The 17,672-nt window shown below is 37.4% G+C and overlaps 1 protein-coding gene across 2 annotated transcripts in view; it reads left to right on the plus strand.

The window, feature by feature from the left end:
* Nucleotides 1-16,954, plus strand: part of srp54 (signal recognition particle 54) — a 28,976-nt gene extending 12,022 nt beyond the window's left edge. Inside the window, exons 11-17 of one of the 2 annotated variants that reach the window (XM_069916769.1) lie at nucleotides 2,012-2,112; nucleotides 2,195-2,281; nucleotides 2,366-2,439; nucleotides 2,751-2,859; nucleotides 14,264-14,434; nucleotides 14,843-14,938; nucleotides 16,436-16,954. In XM_069916769.1, the coding sequence (XP_069772870.1) occupies nucleotides 2,012-2,112; nucleotides 2,195-2,281; nucleotides 2,366-2,439; nucleotides 2,751-2,859; nucleotides 14,264-14,434; nucleotides 14,843-14,938; nucleotides 16,436-16,527 (730 nt within the window). In that variant the 3' untranslated portion in view covers nucleotides 16,528-16,954. Of the gene's footprint in view, nucleotides 1-2,011; nucleotides 2,113-2,194; nucleotides 2,282-2,365; nucleotides 2,440-2,750; nucleotides 2,860-6,767; nucleotides 6,948-14,263; nucleotides 14,435-14,842; nucleotides 14,939-16,435 lie in introns of those variants that run through there. The other variant, XM_069916770.1, reaches the window with a different exon arrangement.
* Nucleotides 16,955-17,672: the final 718 nt, after the last annotated feature.

Consider the following 17,672-nt stretch of genomic DNA (forward strand, 5'->3'; position numbering starts at 1 on the left):
TTAGTTTTTGGTTAAGCAGTGTATTGATTTTAAAATTCTTAACTTTCAAATTGTTCCATGTCTTTGCACTTCCTATCACTCTAATTTATTCTTGCACTATAATTTTTTGAGATATCTGGCCTCTTAGATTATTCCCCAATTTAATTTGTTTAGGCTGTCAAAGCTTTCAGAATTCCATCCTAAACTTATAATCCCTTTGCTTTTAAGCTTTAAACCTGCTTAACAATTCATCCTCAGCCCTAATGTCTCATTATGAAATGACTTGTGCATTATTACAGGTATAAAGCAGTAAAATGATTTTTAAGAGTAGTGGAAATAATGAACTTACAAAATTATTGCCATGTCTTGGTTCTGGGTTTAAAAATATAATTTGTCTCTCATTTTTGTGCCTTTAATCAGTTTTTTGTCATGCTTTTCAAAACCTGACTGCCATCCAGATCATTATTCTTGTATTTTGAATCCTATGTTTGGACTGATAAAGGAAAATTAAATCTTAAATCTTTAGTACAAGGTGGCACTTTCCTATGGAAGTATTCTCATTTTCTATTTTTTTTAAATGTAGCTTTGGAAAGCTGAAGTCCAAAATTGAACTTGGCAGAAATCATAAATTCAAAGATGAAACATTTCACAATAAGCTATCATGGTTTTATCAATAAGATTGGCTTGTATCATTTCTGATTCATTCTGTAAATGTCATAATTTCTAAAGTCCTAAACTTGAATTTGCCCAAAGTTATGCTATTATGAACACTAATTGTGTTGTGTCATCTGGGAGCTGGATCTAATTGCACAAGCAGTGTTCAGACAACTCAATTATTGGAATCTATTTGTTTGTACTTAGTTTCTTTAAAAAAATGTCTACCCTAAGCTTTCCAGATACTTTAAAAAAAAAATGTGTAAAAATGGCATTGCCAGAGTGGTGGACTCAGGAGAGCAGGGAACGAAGAATGGCGCTGCTCCTCAGGGTTCAGAATCCAGTCCAAAAGTTGACAACTCTGTATTGGCTTTAAATGCCTGGTTAAAAGGAGTAGCATACTGGCACAGGGCATCAGAAATAGTGGGAATACCCACACTGTCCCACCTCCCCAAAGAAGTATTGGAGATGACCCTACAGGATAGTGTCTATGGCAGCAGACCAGCGAGGGGCTCAGCAGCTAAAGGACTCACACAGGCTGCAGGAGACTGGCTTATGGGAACCAGGTATCAAAATAGAGTTTTGAGAGGGTGCTGAGGGCAAGAAGGGTTCCCAAAGGATCTTGGGCGCTGAAAGTTTCCTTATTATAGTGGAGGTTTAGATATGTCACTCTTGTTGCCAATGGATCAAACAGGCATGTGTGTGGCTACAGAGGCTACGGACTGCTGGAAGTCAATCCATGGGCATTTAGTGTCTCTGAAGGGACTTTTTTTTGGCAGCTTTTTTTCTTACTGAAAGAGGTTGCTTGGCAATATTAATGGTGACTGCCTTGTAGGCTAAAGAATTTTGTTATATTACATTTTCTGTATTGCATGACTATGAAGGAATCTTGAGAAGAATGGCACATTGATTAGATGGTATGATTATATCATAGGCTTTGATTCTGACCTTAGTGCTGACTCTGGAACTTAAACTTTCTCTCCAGGACAGTTTGGTTATCACTCAATGCTCTGATTTTCCCCTTCCTCTCAAAGTTGTGCTGCTGGTTACTTTGTTCCTGTAAATTTCCATATTCTTGGTGAATGGCAGGAAATTTGGAGGGGTAAATACGTTGTTGGAAAATAGTGGGTTGATGGGATTGGCTCAGTGGTTGATTGGCTTCCTGTATGCAAGGATTTATGAAAAAGAAAAAGTTACTGGTAATTGCTGGTATTAGTAAACATTGGCAATTAGGCAGAGTAAATTTTCTCATAACTTTCTGAACTATGATTGAATTTTGAAATATATGAAAATGTCTAATTATTTTCAGTTTTGTCAACAAAATGTGAAATAAGATCACTTGAAGATATATGTCCTAAAGTTTCATATTTTGTTTCAGGGTGGCTGCCACCAAAAGCCCAATAATTTTCATTGGTACTGGAGAACATATTGATGATTTTGAACCATTCAAAACGCAGCCCTTCATCAGCAAATTACTTGGTATGATAAAGTATTATTTTTGCTGATGTATATAATTGTAAATAATATAATATACACTAAAACTAACTTTTATTCATTTCAGGCATGGGTGATATTGAAGGTTTAATAGATAAGGTAAATGAGTTGAAATTGGATGACAATGAAGAATTAATAGACAAGCTTAAACATGGTAAGCTTGCATGTGAAATGTTGGGAGGGAGAAGGGAAAGATTGCAAACTAAAATGATTTAATTACTTGCTCTTTGTTTTGTAGGTCAGTTCACTCTGCGTGATATGTATGAACAGTTTCAAAACATTATGAAGATGGGTCCATTCAGTCAGATAATGGTGGGTTTTTTAACATTTTCTGCAGTGCAACTAGTTAAAGTGCAATTTGGAACAATGTTGTCTTGATTTGAAAATTAAAATGGGCCAAATGGTAGTTAATGCCCTTGAAACATACACAGAAACAAAGACAGCATCTTTGCATTGAAAATGTCATTGTCTTTTGTAACTCCATGCGTGGTTTGAAATTACATTTGTTATTTGAATCAGTTACATATGGTTCTGTTCCAAAATGTATACTTTGGAGAGTCCTGAATGTATCTCTAATTAATTTATTCCTCATGTCTCAAGCCAAATATGCCTTTTTCTTTAAGGGTATGATCCCTGGATTTGGAACTGACTTCATGAGCAAAGGTAATGAACAAGAATCAATGGCAAGGTTGAAAAAATTGATGACCATAATGGATAGTATGAATGACCAAGGTATGTTGCTATTACATTTTGTACTTTAAACTTGTAATTCAAACTGGCCCAGTAAGTATTGGACAGATATATAAAAAATGATCATGAGGTGCAGCAAATGCTTATAAAAGGAAATACAATAAAATCCCCATTATCCAAAATTGTGGAAAATAAATGGGTAAAAAAAAAATGAGAGCTTAAAATTGGTGCCCCTAATGGTTGGTTTACCAATTAAGCCACACACACACACACTCAAACAACTGGCAAATTCACTTATCTGACATTTACCAATCCCCAAAGGTGCCGGGTACTGGGGGTTTTACTGTAGATGTTGTGTCTTTTGAAGTGAATGTTTTTCTTCTGTTTCTTTTTCCTCTACCTTGAGTGTTACAGCTATTGCTTATCTCCAATCTTGTTTTGATTTGCTGATTATTGGACTGACATTTCTTTGTTTTTGCTGTCTCTTGATGTTCAACAGCACCAGTCTTTTTCCAGCATTGACATTGTTGTGAAGGCTAGCATTTATTGGCTATTCCTTGCTGTGCATTGTAAAGGTGGCAGAGAATCACCTTCTGCAGATACTCACATGGGTTTGTTGGGTCGAATATGCTAGGATTTGGACCCAATGGCAGTGAAGGAATGGTGATATATTTCAACGTCATGGTGGCAAATATTTGAGAGTTGAATCTTCAATGCTGATGTTTCCATGTGCCCACTGTTCTTGTTGGGCTAAGCTGGGAATTGTCTAGTCATTACAATGCATTTTGGAGCTGATCACATCTCAAGGAATCCTGGTTCATTCCTGATTCTGTATTTTTTTTTTACTTTGGGTACCTCCCAAGATTGTGGGGTGTTTTGCTGATTAAGATTTTGCTTGTTAACAACTCAGTTTTGAGTGGATTGTCTGTATTTCATGTCAAAATCATTTGTGGAATCTTGTGTGTTTCTCCTTTTTCAATTATTACCTTATATTTGCAAAAATAAAAACAGAAAATGTTGGAAATAGCAGGTCCAAGCATGAGTGTGAGAAGAAAAGTTTTGAGTTAATGTTTCAAGTCTAAGACCTTTGTTCAGAATTAGTCATTTACTATTTTACTGTTAAATAATTATGATTAGTTACTGAATGTAATGTGGCCAGCCACCACCTTGTGTTTGAAATGTATTGTTGATGGAAACTGGCCTTTTTTTAAAAAAAAGTATCCTCTGAAAAAACTCAAAACTCCCTGTAAAAATAAAGGACTTTATGTTCTGATATCTATTTATCACACATTTGAACTGTCTATTGAAGGGGCCTTCATCCCAGTTTCATGGAGCTCTTCAATTTTAGAGGAAATATACTTGCATTGGAAGGAATGCAGAAAAAGCTCTTGACATTTCTAGTGAACCTTTGAATATGAAATGTTTGGGGATATCCATTAAGTTTTTAACCTCTCTGCAAGAGGTTAACAGTAAGAATGAGCATTACCAGGTAGCCTCAATATTTAACTCAAAAGCAAGAGGAGTTGCGATATTGATCAAGAAGACTTTACCTGTTAAAATTCAAAAGGTGGTTATGGATCCTGTGGGGAGGTTTGTTTTGATTCATTATCAAATTTATTCTAAAATGAGGACACTTCTTTACTTATGAGTATTTAATGTGTCAAATGTAAATGAAGGTTTTATTCATGATACTTTTATGCATTTAGAATAAGCTCATGAGAAGAATTTGATGGAGGAAATTTTAATTGCTGTCTTGATCTGGTGTTGGATAAGTGGGTAGATCAGTTTTAAGAGCAAACGCAGCAAAGATTTTGTGTTTGATGAAAGAATGAATTTGACAGCTATTTGGTGGAGACTTTTTATTCATATTGGCATGATTCTTATTCAAGAATAGATTTATTTTTAATATTAGTGCAATTGCAAGGGAAAATTAAAGATTATTAATCAATTGGAAAAGAGGCTTTGGATGAGACAAGGAAGAATTTAATAACAAAAAACAGTAAAATGCAATCCAGACTTGTAGAACAGAAAAATTAATTGAGAGAACTAAATAAAAGAGTTATGAATTAGGAGAAAGGGGTCAAAGTTCTTGGCAGTTGAAAATGGAACAAACATTTTACTTTTAGAACAATTAATGCTATTTTAAAAATTCCAAAAAGATTACCTATAAACCTCAATAAATTAATGATTTATTTAAATATTTTTATTTCAATTTATATAGATCTAAGTCTACTTGTCAGGAGACTAAAAATGAGAATTTAAAAAAATCTCAAATAAGTTTATCTAGTTTGAATTATCAGGATCAAAGATTTAGATGCTCCCTTTATGGCAAGAGAAGTTGATGAGGTGATGAGTTCATTGCAGAGTGGTAAGTCACTGGGGAAGGATGGTTTTCTGCCTGAATTTTTAAAGAAATTTAAGGACCTTTTAATGCCCCCTTTTATGGAGGTGTATAGGCAAGCAGTGGAATCCCATTCTCTACCAGAATCTTTATCAAATACAATTATTACAGAAATACCAAAGAAAAATAGAAATCCATTAAACCCTGCATCTTTATAGACCAATATCATTATTGAATGCAGATTATAAAATTACTGCTAAAATTTTAGCGAATGGATTAGCTAAATATTTATTAAATTTAATTTGTATTGATCAAACAGGGTTTGTTAAAAAGCGACAATCTGCTGACAATGTTTAATTCATTTAGCTCAGAAAAGGGATGACTTAAGTGTGTGGCAGTAGCTTTAGATGCAGAGAAGGCATTTGATAGGTTAGAATGGAATTTTTTAAAGGTTTTGGAAAAATTTGGTTTTGGACCAACATTTATAAATTGGGTTAAATCTTTATATAAAAATTCATTTGCAAAAGTGGTGACTAATGGATACATTTCTGGTCTTCCGTTAACTAGATCAAGTAGATAGGGATGTTCTTTGTTCATTTGGGCAATAGAACCTTTTGCGGTGTTAAGACAAGATTTTAAAATTAAGGGTATAAAGGTTAATCAAGAATATAAAATAAATTTGCTTGCTAAATTGTTTTGATTCATTTGACAGACCCTATGAATTTGTTGCATCAATTACATACAAGATTGGAAGGAAATGGTGATGTATTCGTGTTTAAGATTAATTAGGACAAAAGTGAAATTTTGCCCTTAGTTCAGAGTGATTATACTCAATGTAGAAAGTCCACTCAATTTAGATGGCCAGATGCTGGAATTGAATATTTAGGTATGAGGGTCGACAATGATTTAAATAATTTATATTAATTGAACTATTTATGATTACTTAATAAAATTAAGGAGGATTTGAACAGGTGGAATAACTTTCCAATAACTATAGTAGATTGAGTTAATTGTATTAAGATGAATATTTTTCCTAGAGTTCAATTTTTTCAATATCCGCATCTTAACTCATGAAACATTTTTAAAAGAAATTTGAATACGAGAGTTCGAAAATTCTGATGTAAAGGGAAAATAGCGAGGGTTTCTTTGGGAAAAATGGACTTGGAAGTTTAAATTGGGAGGTTTACAACTTCCCCACTTTAAGAATTATAACGCATCTCAATTGAGATTTATTAATGCATTGTTTGATGTAAATAAAATTCATGGTTGGGTTAATATAGAACTTGGTAAAATAGGAGAAATGAATGTACAGGATTTTACAAGAGGAATTCAAAATTATTGGTGGGAAGTGGATACACCTGTTTGGAAACATTTGATTGAATTATGGGATAAAATTAATTATGAAATCGGTGCAAAATGTTTAATTTCACAAAAAAAAGCCTTTATCAAAACAGACTTATTCCATTTTCTGTGTGTTGGATATGACACCATTACATGTACACGACGATGGGAACTGATTTATACTGAACGCTTTGTAGTAATGCTTGTAGTATGTAATTAGTAAAACATTGAGTTAGTCTGCACTGACGTGGCTGTCGTTGTTTACAAGTGGGGGAAATCAAACATAACAGTGGCGACAAGGATTCAAGAACTCACTCAACCATTACACACTTATCAACTATAACTACAGAAGACAGCAAAAAGCTGGAAAACCCAGGAGATGGTTGCAGCAATTCCTGCAGTTCACTTCAACAAATTCAATGAAGACAAAGACACTTGGGAAGCATAGGTAAAACATTTTGATAATCATTGTATTGTCCATGATATTGCTGAAAATCCTCCATTGAATAAAAAAAATGTGCATTGTTTTTAACCGTAATGGGAGGAGGCACCTCTGAGCTCTTAAGATCACTAACGAGCCCACACATGCCTTCAACGAAAACATATGCTGAAATCTGTCAAGCTATTGGTCAGCACCTTAATCCCCGACCTCCAGAAATTACAGACATAAATTTTACTGATGTAAACAACAGCTTTGTCTCAAATTTCATGGCTGTGTACCGTAAACTGTCTAGATACTGTGCATTTGGATAATTCAGAGACAGTGCGTTAAGAGATCAATTAACAATGGGTTTAACTGAACAGACTACTTGAGGAAAAACTAATTGCAACACGAAATCTGACACTTGAACTGGTGTTATACATTGCTACTGATGCTGAGACAGTGACAAGCAATGCAGATGTCTGCCAGAGAGACTTGGCTATCAATAAATCTTGCCGCCAAGATTCTTCCTGCCGGGAACCTGCCCGCCAAAAATGTTTTCACTGGGGGAAGACGAATTACTTTCCCAATAATTGCTATTTCAAAAAAGCCAAATGCCACAAATGCAATGAGAAGAGGCACATCAAAGCAAAATGCCCAATGATTAAAGAAAGATTGCTAGCCAGGCTCCAGAAAAATACAATTTGCACAAGAGACGGGAGCAAGCTCTGACACTGAAAACACGGATACCAATGAATCAGAAGACGAACCAAATGAAAATAAATATATTATACAAGTAATCCACATCTGTGGACTGAGCCACAAAGAGCCCAATTTTTACATCCATATCCACATTAACAACAAACTGATATGGATGGAACTAAGCACAGGAGCAGTGGTTTTCCTAATGCCCAGAACAATAGAGTGTCTGCTATCACTCGCTAAGATGCTCCAAACGGACACCATCTTAAAAACTCTTACGGGGAGGAAATACAAGTTTTTGGAAAGTGCAATGTACACGTTAAGTACAAGGATCAATCTAACCATTTGCCACCTCTATTGCTTGGTTGCAATTGGTTAAGAAACCTTCAGCTGGATTGGGAAGAGTCAAAAGAACAAAGAAAAGCGGGATGAACACCTGCGGCAAACCACTGGCTCCAATTTTAAAACATTACAGCACAGCATTCGAAAATGGTTTGGGGAAAATTTCATGGGGTGCAAGCGAAACTATACGTGAAACCCAAAGCAGTACACAAATTTTGCAAATCCAGAGTTGTACCTTTTGCAATAAAGGAAAAAAAATCAATAGGCTGCAGAAAGAAGGGAAATTAGAAAAAAATTCAGTACTCTGATTGGGCAATCCCAATTGTACGAGTACACAAAGAAAATGGAGAAATACGTATTGTATTACAAAGTGACCATCAATCAAGTACTACAAATTCCTGATCACCCCATTCCAAAGGCTGAAGAACTATTCCAAACATTAACTGGAGGACAAAAGTTCACTAAATTGGACCTGTCACAGGCCTACCAACAGGTGGAGCTAGACTACAGCTCCCAGAAATATGTAACCATAAACACACATTTGGGATTATTTGTATATACCGTACGGAATATCAGCAGCACCAGCCATATTCCAAGCAATTATGGACAAGTTATTGCAAGGACTTAACGTATGTTGCTACTTGGATTACATCATTACCAGCAGTGGCAACCCCGAGCATCTAACTACCCTAGACATTTTTCTGAATTGACTACAACAGACTACAAAAAGACAAATGTGTGTTCATGGCACCATTGGAACTTATTTAGGTTTCACCATCAATAAGGAAGGGGTACAAATGGACAACAAGGATACAGAAGCTGTATGGAAAGCTCTCTACCCAACCAATAAAACAGAACTACAATCATTTCTAGGTCTAGTAAATCATTTTCGGCAACACATTCCAAACATGTTTGTTATGTAATCCCCTGAATGAACTAAAGAAGAATCAGAAATGGTACTGGGACACAGAAACTGAATGCGCTGTTGATGAACTAAAAACAATTTTAACAAACAGTAACAATGTCTTAATTCATTACAATCCGGGCAAAGAACTAACACTGGCAGTAGATACGTCGCCCGTGGGATTGGGTGCTATACTGTCACAGAAAACTGAAAAGGGAGAACAACCTGTGGCATGCTCCTCCCGATCACTAATTGCTTGTGAGCGGAACTATGCACAATTGGAAAGAAAAGGACTAGCCATCATCTTCGAGGAAAAAAGATTTCACTAATACCTGTATGGACACAAGTTTTACATTGGTTTTTTTTCCCCAGTAATCCTCACTTTTAAGCTTTGTCTTTTAACTCTTGGCAAAATCCTTGCATTATCCACCAAGCTTAGAACAATCCCGCCGAAGATAACGTAAATAAATCTGCCAGGCATTTTGCGGAGGAACGGGTTGGAGCGAAGCTTTCTGCTGGAGACCTCTCAAGTTTACATTGGTGACAGACAACAAACAGTGGGATCAAATAAAGGAATGCCGATGGTGGCGGCATCCTGAATTCAAAGGTGGGTGATGCTATTGGCAGCTTACAATTTTGATTTAAACACAAACTAGTGCTACAGAATAATTACGTAGGTGCTCTCTACCACTTAACACTCCCAGATACAGAGCAGAATGAAACAATCGTAAAATGGACTTCAGAACCAACAGAAATAAATCAAAGCCAACTGACTCAACTTCCGATAATGGCAAAGGGGATCAGTAAGGAAACCTAGAAAGATATAATACTGTCCAGAGTATTCTATTTCACAAACAGTGGCTGGCCAAAAGATCAGAAAATGTCAGAGGAAATGAAACCCTATTACACCAGACATGGCGAACTGTCCATCGAAGAAGGATGCCTACTATGGGGAACCAGACCGTCATTCCCAAGAAGTGGCAGCAAGATGTCCTGGCTGAACTACATAATAACCACCAGGGATAGTATGTATGAAAGCACGAGCCAGGATGCACGTCTGGTGGCCTTCCATAGGGGAAGATATCAAGTACGCAGTCAGAAGTGCGGTACAACCCAAAGCACCTCAGACAGAAGCAAACCTATGGAAATGGCCAACATAGACTTTGCGGGGCCATTCATGGGAAAGAATTTCCTGGTAGTAGCTGATGTGCACTCAAAATGGCTGAGGGTCAGACCATTGAAAAACTCAGCAGTTTTCACATCACATGGATTACCCATTGAACTAGTCTCCGACAACGACCTGCAACTGGTATCAGCAGAATTTAAAGCTTTCATTTGCAACAATAACATTTGCCACATACTGTCTGCACCATACTATTCCAGTACAAACAGAGAAGCAGAATGTTTCATACAAACTTTCAAGAAAGCCATGAAAATGAGACAAAATTCAGACTCGTCATTGTCCCTTAAAATTGCCAATTTCCTGCTGAGTTACAGGTACACACCACACTCAACCACCAAAAGAATGCCGACAGAGCTGATGTTTGGGAGAAATCTAAGATCAGACTGTTGGCAATCCATCCAAATATCAGCCTCAGACAGCTTCCACTAAGTGAGACCCAAGATCGATTGAAGTGGGAGAACCAGTGATGGTGCAAGACTAGCACGTCCACAAAGCTCCATGGGTGCGGGGAGTGGTCCTGAAAAAACTCAGCCCATACTCTTATCATGTCCTTGTGGGGGACGTGATATGAAAAAGACACATCGACCAACTAAGACCAGTGGACAATGCAATGACTCCCAAAGCCAGAAAGGACTGTGTATTCAGTGAGGGGCCGACCCAGTTACCAGTAGAAGCATCTTCACCACACGTCGACAGACGCGGAGAAGAGTCGAGACCACCGACTGAGGAGATACTATCAAGAAGGGCACCTGAAACCATAGATCAGGCGAGCAGCCACCCCAACTCCGAAAAGACCACCAAGATAGTCATCTCCACCGCCCAGTTATATCCTGACCGATAAACCGGAACAGATTATGCCTAGTGCTCCTTTACAACAACAAAGTGCCTCGACCGCTACCATCCCTCTCCATAGATCCAAACAAACCACACACCTACCGGATTGTTTCAAAGACTGTGTATGCTGAGTGTTGGATATGACACCATTATGTGTACGCGATGACGTGGGGAACTGATTTATGCTGAACGCTTCATTAGTAATGCTTGTAGTATGTAATTAGTAAAGCATTGAGTTAGTCTGCACTGACATTGTGGTTGTCATTATTTACAACGGGGTGGGGGGTCCTCAAACTTAACACTATGGATAATCAATTTTTGAGGACTTGGATGTGGATGGGTATTGAGAGAATAGAGGATTGTTTTGAAGCTGGAAGATTAGTTATTTTTTAACGAATGAAGAATAAATTTAATACGCCAAATAATACTTTTTTTTTCATTTTATTATCAAGTTAAGGCTTTTTTAAATGATAGGTTGAAGTTTGATGTTACCTATTTGGAGTGAATTGCCAGAAGGTGGATATGGGAGGCTGAAGAACAGACTGCCTTGAGTCAGCTGAGGATCTGAATGATTACACCAGGGCCTTTATGGATTTAATCAAAATAGCTGTGGACAAGTATTTCCCCCCCACCAAATCATTCCGGGTTTTCCCCAACCAGAAGCTCTGAATGAACAATGAAATCTGGAACCTGCTAAGTGCCATTTCACAGGCACTTAAATTGGAGATTGAGAACACTGCATAAATCGCAGGTATGACCTATGGAAAGCTATCTTCTGGGTGAAGTGGAGATTCTGGACGAGAATGGAAGCAGCAAAGGGCACCAAACAGCTGTGGCAGGGCCTAAATTATATAACCTGATACAAAGCCAAATCTAGTGCAATAGGAGACCGAAAAGCTTCACTTCTTAATGCCCAATTTAAACACCAGAACAAGGAAGAATCACTGCGCCCCCCCCCCCCTCCCTTGTTCTCTGATGTGGGATAACTTCAGGAGAGTGGTTCTAAGGAAAGCATCCAGTCCAAATGCATTACCTTGCCAAGTACTGAAAACCTATGCTGATCAACTGGCCAATGTATTTAGATATAGGGCATGGTACCCACTTATTTTAAACAGGCCTCAAACATACTGTTGCCCAAGAAGAGTGTGATAACCTACTTAAATGATTACTGACCAATGGCACTCACATCCGCAGTGATAGTGTTTTGAGAGACTGGTTTTGAACCATATCGGCTCCTGTCTGAGTGGCAAAATTTGCCTACCTCAGCAGCAGGTCTATGGCCAATGCAATCACACTGGCTCTGCACAAAGCCCTGGAACACTGTTTATTGACTACAGTTCAGCATTCAACGCCATCCCCTCAAAACTAATCTGCAAACTCCAAGACTTGTGACTCAACACCCCATTGTGCAATTGGATACTGGATTTCTTCACACCCAGATCCCAATCAGTGTGGATTGGCAAGAACATCTCCACAATCTCCATCAGTACCAGAGCACCACGTGGTTGTGTACTTTTCCCATTGCTTCACTCGCTTTACACCTATTACGTTGTGGCTCCTCCAAAAACACCACCATTTACAAATTTGATGATAATACCATAGTAATGGGCTGTATAAAAAGGGGCAATGAGACAGGATGTGGGAAGACTTTTGAAAACTTGGCTGAATGGTGCATCAACAAGACACTCAATGTCACCATAACCAAGGAACTGAATGTAGATTTCAGGAGGGAAAACCAGAGGCATACAATGCAGTGATCATTGGGAAATCAGTGGTGGAGAGAAGGAGGAAGTTTAAATTCCTTGCACTCACCATCTTGGACAGCCTTTCCTGCACTCACCATACTAATATCATTGTGAAGAAAGTATGTCAGTGCCTTGACTCCCTCTGGAGTTTGCAGAGGTTTGGTATGACATCGAAACCGTGGCAAATTTTGACATGTGCAGTGCAAAGTGATCTGACCGGCTACATGGGGGCAATAACATAACCGACTGTTATGGGGGCACCAATACCCCTGAGTGGAAAGCCCTAGAAAAGATAGTGGACGCACCCCAGTACATCACAGGCAAAGCTAACCCCCCCATGGAACACTGCCGTTGGAGAGTAGTAGCAATCAGGGATCCGCACAACCCACCTGTTCTCGCAGCTGCTCTCAGGAAAGAGGTACAGGTGCCACAAGACTTGTACCAGAATGTTCAGGAACAGTTGCTACCCCTCCACCATCAGACTCCTAAATATCAGAGTCTCATTTAAAGACTATTGTGCACATTTTTTATTATGGATTTCTGCATTGTAGTTTGTTTACATTTCTTTTTGTTGCCATTTCTCTTTTTTATATACCATTTCTTTCTTGAAAACTGTTTACACTACTGTTAAGTAGAAATTTTGCCTAACCCACAGATAAAAGAATAATAGATAGATTAGATTTGTGAAGCAGAAATGATGTCAAATGAGTAGAGTGTAACATTTTGTAGTAGCCAATGTGCTGTAAAATTAATGCCTATAGATGTTATGGGCTACGGAAGACATTTTACAAAGTTTTATAAGTGTATTAACAAAAATGAGAGTTCATAAACTTGAAGAATACCGTTGTTTAATGTAAAATTGAATATTGAGTATGGTTTCAAATCATCACTAGAGTCTAGAGTTTTTATTATCAATACTGGATGATAGATAGAATAGAGGAATAATTTAGAGGGATTTGTGCTGAATATAGGTGCTGAGTGAAACACAAATGTCTCTACATTGGAGAGACTGGGCGCAGACTGGGCGATTGTTTTGTTGAGCACCTTGGCTCTGTCCGCCGCAATAACGTGTATCTCTCAGTGGCCATCCATTTCAGTCCCAATCCCGTTTCACTTGCTGACATGTCTGTCCATTGTCTCTTGCACTGCCAGACTGAGACCACCTGTAAATTGGAGGAACAACACTTCTGTCTGGGCACCCTTGATATCAACTTCTCTAATTTTCATTTAAACCCCCTCCCAACCTCACTTTTTCCCCCTGTCGCCTTCTCCCTGCTCCATCTCTCTCCCTTTTCCCTGTCTCCTCTCTCCTTATCATATCCAATTAACATCTTTTGTTGGTCTGGGTTCCTCCCCCAGCCGGCACTGACTGTATTCTGAGATTTCCTGCTTTTGGCTCATTCTGCTTATTCCTTGAAGAAGGGTTCAGGCCCAAAACGTTGGCAATATATCTTTGTCTCCTATGCACGTTGAAAAACCAGCTGAATTCCTCTAGCTTTTTGGTGTTTTTTTAAATATAGGTGGTGAACAGGTAAATTAAATGATATCAATTTTCTTGATTGTTGCCATTTTTTCCTAGATAAATGCATGTTTTTGTAAGGAGCTTAACCACGACACTGATACTTTTTTCCAGAACTGGACAACAAAGATGGTGCTAAACTGTTCAGTAAACAGCCAGGAAGGATCCAAAGAGTGGCACGAGGAGCCGGTGTTACCACCAGAGATGTACAGGAGCTTTTGACGCAGTATACAAAGTTTGCTCAAATGGTGAAAAAGATGGGAGGAATCAAAGGTCTTTTCAAAGGTACAGAGGTTTTGCAGCATTGCAGCATTCAAGAATAAAAATGTTTCCTGTATCTTGATAACAATAAAATAACCTGACATGCCAAATATGAACAAGCATTCTCCATCTGACACACAATTTTGTCTTTAGCAGTTTGTACAATCCAGGCAGCATAGCTGCCTTGTTGGTCCAGTGATTCAGGTTCAATCCTTAAATACTCTGAGTTACAATGTGGTTTTGTAGGATTATTGTCAGAGCTCAATAACTTCTGTGTTTAAAAAGAATTATTAAAGAAAGAATGAAGTAAAGTGGTTTTTAAAAAAAAATCCTGTGAGTTTAATATCAGTATTTGGAGCAGGTTCTTTTGTTCTTACTAGAAATGTTATCATTTAAATTCTCAGGTTTTAATAACTTTTGTTTAATGTGCAGGTGGTGATATGTCAAAAAATGTCAACCCATCTCAGATGGCCAAACTCAACCAGCAGATGGCTAAAATGATGGATCCAAGAGTTCTTCATCACATGGGCAAGTATCTCCATAATGTATTTAAAAGCTTATGCTTGTGTACACTTGTCGATGCATTTTAATTTTTTATTAAGTGCTGTTGCACACTGATTTATTTTTTCTTATTTGAGAAAACTATCCCTATATTAAACTTGGGTTTGTCTTTGTCAATATACTTTTGATCGACCACAAGGTAGCCTGATTTCATAATGTTTATTTGAAGCATTTCCACGTCCAAAATATTGGTCTGAATTGCATGTTCTTTAAGATGAAACCTAATTTACATTTGAAGAAAACTGGATGTGATGGGGAGATGATTTTTGGTGGGGAGACATGTGTGACGGTCTATGGGTGGGCAGGTGGGAGAAAGAGGTAAGTGGAAGGATTAAAGATGAAGAAAGCAAACAATAGCAAAAATATTTTGAGGTAGTATTGAGTTGTGGCAGTGGTTATGAAGTGAGGAAATGGCAGGAAGGAAAATGGGGGGGGAGGAAAAGGAAATATTGAGCGAGCGAGAACGTGTTTTTGAGGATTGAAAGGAAGGAGATACTTGAAGCTGCATGCCTCAACACTATTTGCACACAGCTTGCAATTCTTTGACATAATTGTACAGCCCGCAGGCCACATGTATGTGGAAAATGGCAGGAGTAGCTGAGGTTGCAGAGAATTAGAAAGTCAGAGACAAATCCTGTTATTGTAGTTTTATTCCTTTTTCACATTTGTATCTAATTCTTTGTAAATAATACTGAATTTTCCCCAAATAGTTACCAGTCACTGAATTATGATGGACTATACAATCTAAGTAACTGAGTGACTGTACATTAAAAAAAATTCCAATTTTTGTGTTTAATAATTTTTTTATTGTAAATTATTGAGGTTGCAAAGTGTTAATGTTGAGAGAGTTGGTTGCAGATGATCTGAAATAGGGTAAAGAAAGACTTTCTAACAAATTTGTGGTAGACTGTCTCGGTGATGGAGAAGCTACTGATTTGGAAATCTTCATGGGGGGGGTGGAATCATGAAGAAAGCTGAAGGAGCACTTGCTCAGCAAAGAAATGGGAGAATGCAAATGGTTAGCTTCATTCCTATGGATGAGACCTGATGCTTTGGTCCCATTCATAATTCCTGTCTATTGAGAACCAACACTTCCACCTTAAACAGATTCCGCTTTTCTTCTTCTGGGCTCCATTATTCCAAATTGTCGCCAACTCCATATTTTAAGTCCTTCCTGAATCTTCCATAATCCATTCCCCAGATGGATCTTTGCTGCACTCTTCCAGATCTGATTGGTTAAAATATACTGCAATTATTCCTGCCTTACCTTGTCTAATATCTTTTTTCCTTGCTTCAGAAATATGTTTACCTCAATATCCATAGCAAATAGGCTCCACAGTTTCTAGAACCCTGTTAGATATCCAGTTCCTCCATTACCATTATATTTCTGGAGAGTATAATTTGAAATATTTGATAGCTATTATTCTTAAGGTAGTCTTAATTCTATTCTTCCTTTCAATCTAGGTGGAATGGCTGGTCTACAGACTATGATGAGACAATTTCAGCAAGGTGCTGCAGGAAACATGAAGGGCATGATGGGATTTAACAACCTTTGAAGCAAATGCCATAAATAAACTTCTAACAGATTTGGCAAATGAAAATATAATTTTTTTTCTTTTGTTGGGGGGGAAAGAAAAGTTAGTTTTTAACATAAAATTATTGAATAATGTTAGAATGATTTTTTTTCTTTGTATTCTATATGAATATGTTGAATAGAGAAAAAGAAAATAATTTAATGTTACAGCTGAAGTTTCATTGAGCGTTCAAATAATATTATGATAAACAAAATATTCATTTAGCCCATATTTTCAAGTATGTTTCTCAATTTATACTGTAAAATACAAATAAAACATGTAAAAGCAGATTTACCGTAATTTCAAGAATTGTTTGCACAGGTAAGCAAACAATGTATAATTTGTAAATGCGGTGCTTTGTTCAAAACAAAATGAAGATTTTCATAAATGAATTTGCTTCTTACAAAAATTATGGTGTCTTTATTTTGGTGTTTTCATAGAATTTCTATCATATTTGATATTCGGGGCTGTAACATGGAACGCTGATGTTTTTGGAACCACAATTACATGGGGAAAAATTTGATGCTGCTGATCCACTTTTGTCGTTCTGCTGGCAGACCAGCCATTGAAACACAATCAGCATTGACTGGAATTGAAAATAGAATTACATACATTATGATTAAAAAAAACATAAAATAAACCATATGCAATTAAAACCACATTATTCTAAAATGAATCGTTAAAAATGACTGCTTATAAAATACAAACACAGCACCACTTAGCACCGTGATTTGGTGTTTAACATTGTCAGGGCTTCATTTTTTTTTAAAAAAAAAGCTCTCTTTAAGCCTAGTGGTGCACGAGTGAAGGCTTCTGTAGTGTCTGCCTGATTGTTGGAGAGTATATAGTTCATGGTTAGGGTGTTACATTTTTGATTATATTTCTCACCCTGCCCAAACATTGTTCCCATAGATGGACTGCAATTGCCTTCCATTGAATCTAACAATCCGTTAGGTATTTTTCACTCCCTGCTGGAGTACAATTCCAGCTCCACACCGAAATACTGTATTTCAGCACATTCTCAATTATGCATCTATAGAAATCCAACAGTATTATTGGGCAGAGGTGCATCTGATGATGTTGTGCCTTTTTGATCAAAATTGATGAATTCAAGGACCAAGTGAGTT

This window comes from Narcine bancroftii, chromosome 2 (assembly GCF_036971445.1).
Source record: "Narcine bancroftii isolate sNarBan1 chromosome 2, sNarBan1.hap1, whole genome shotgun sequence".
NCBI lineage: Eukaryota > Metazoa > Chordata > Chondrichthyes > Torpediniformes > Narcinidae > Narcine > Narcine bancroftii.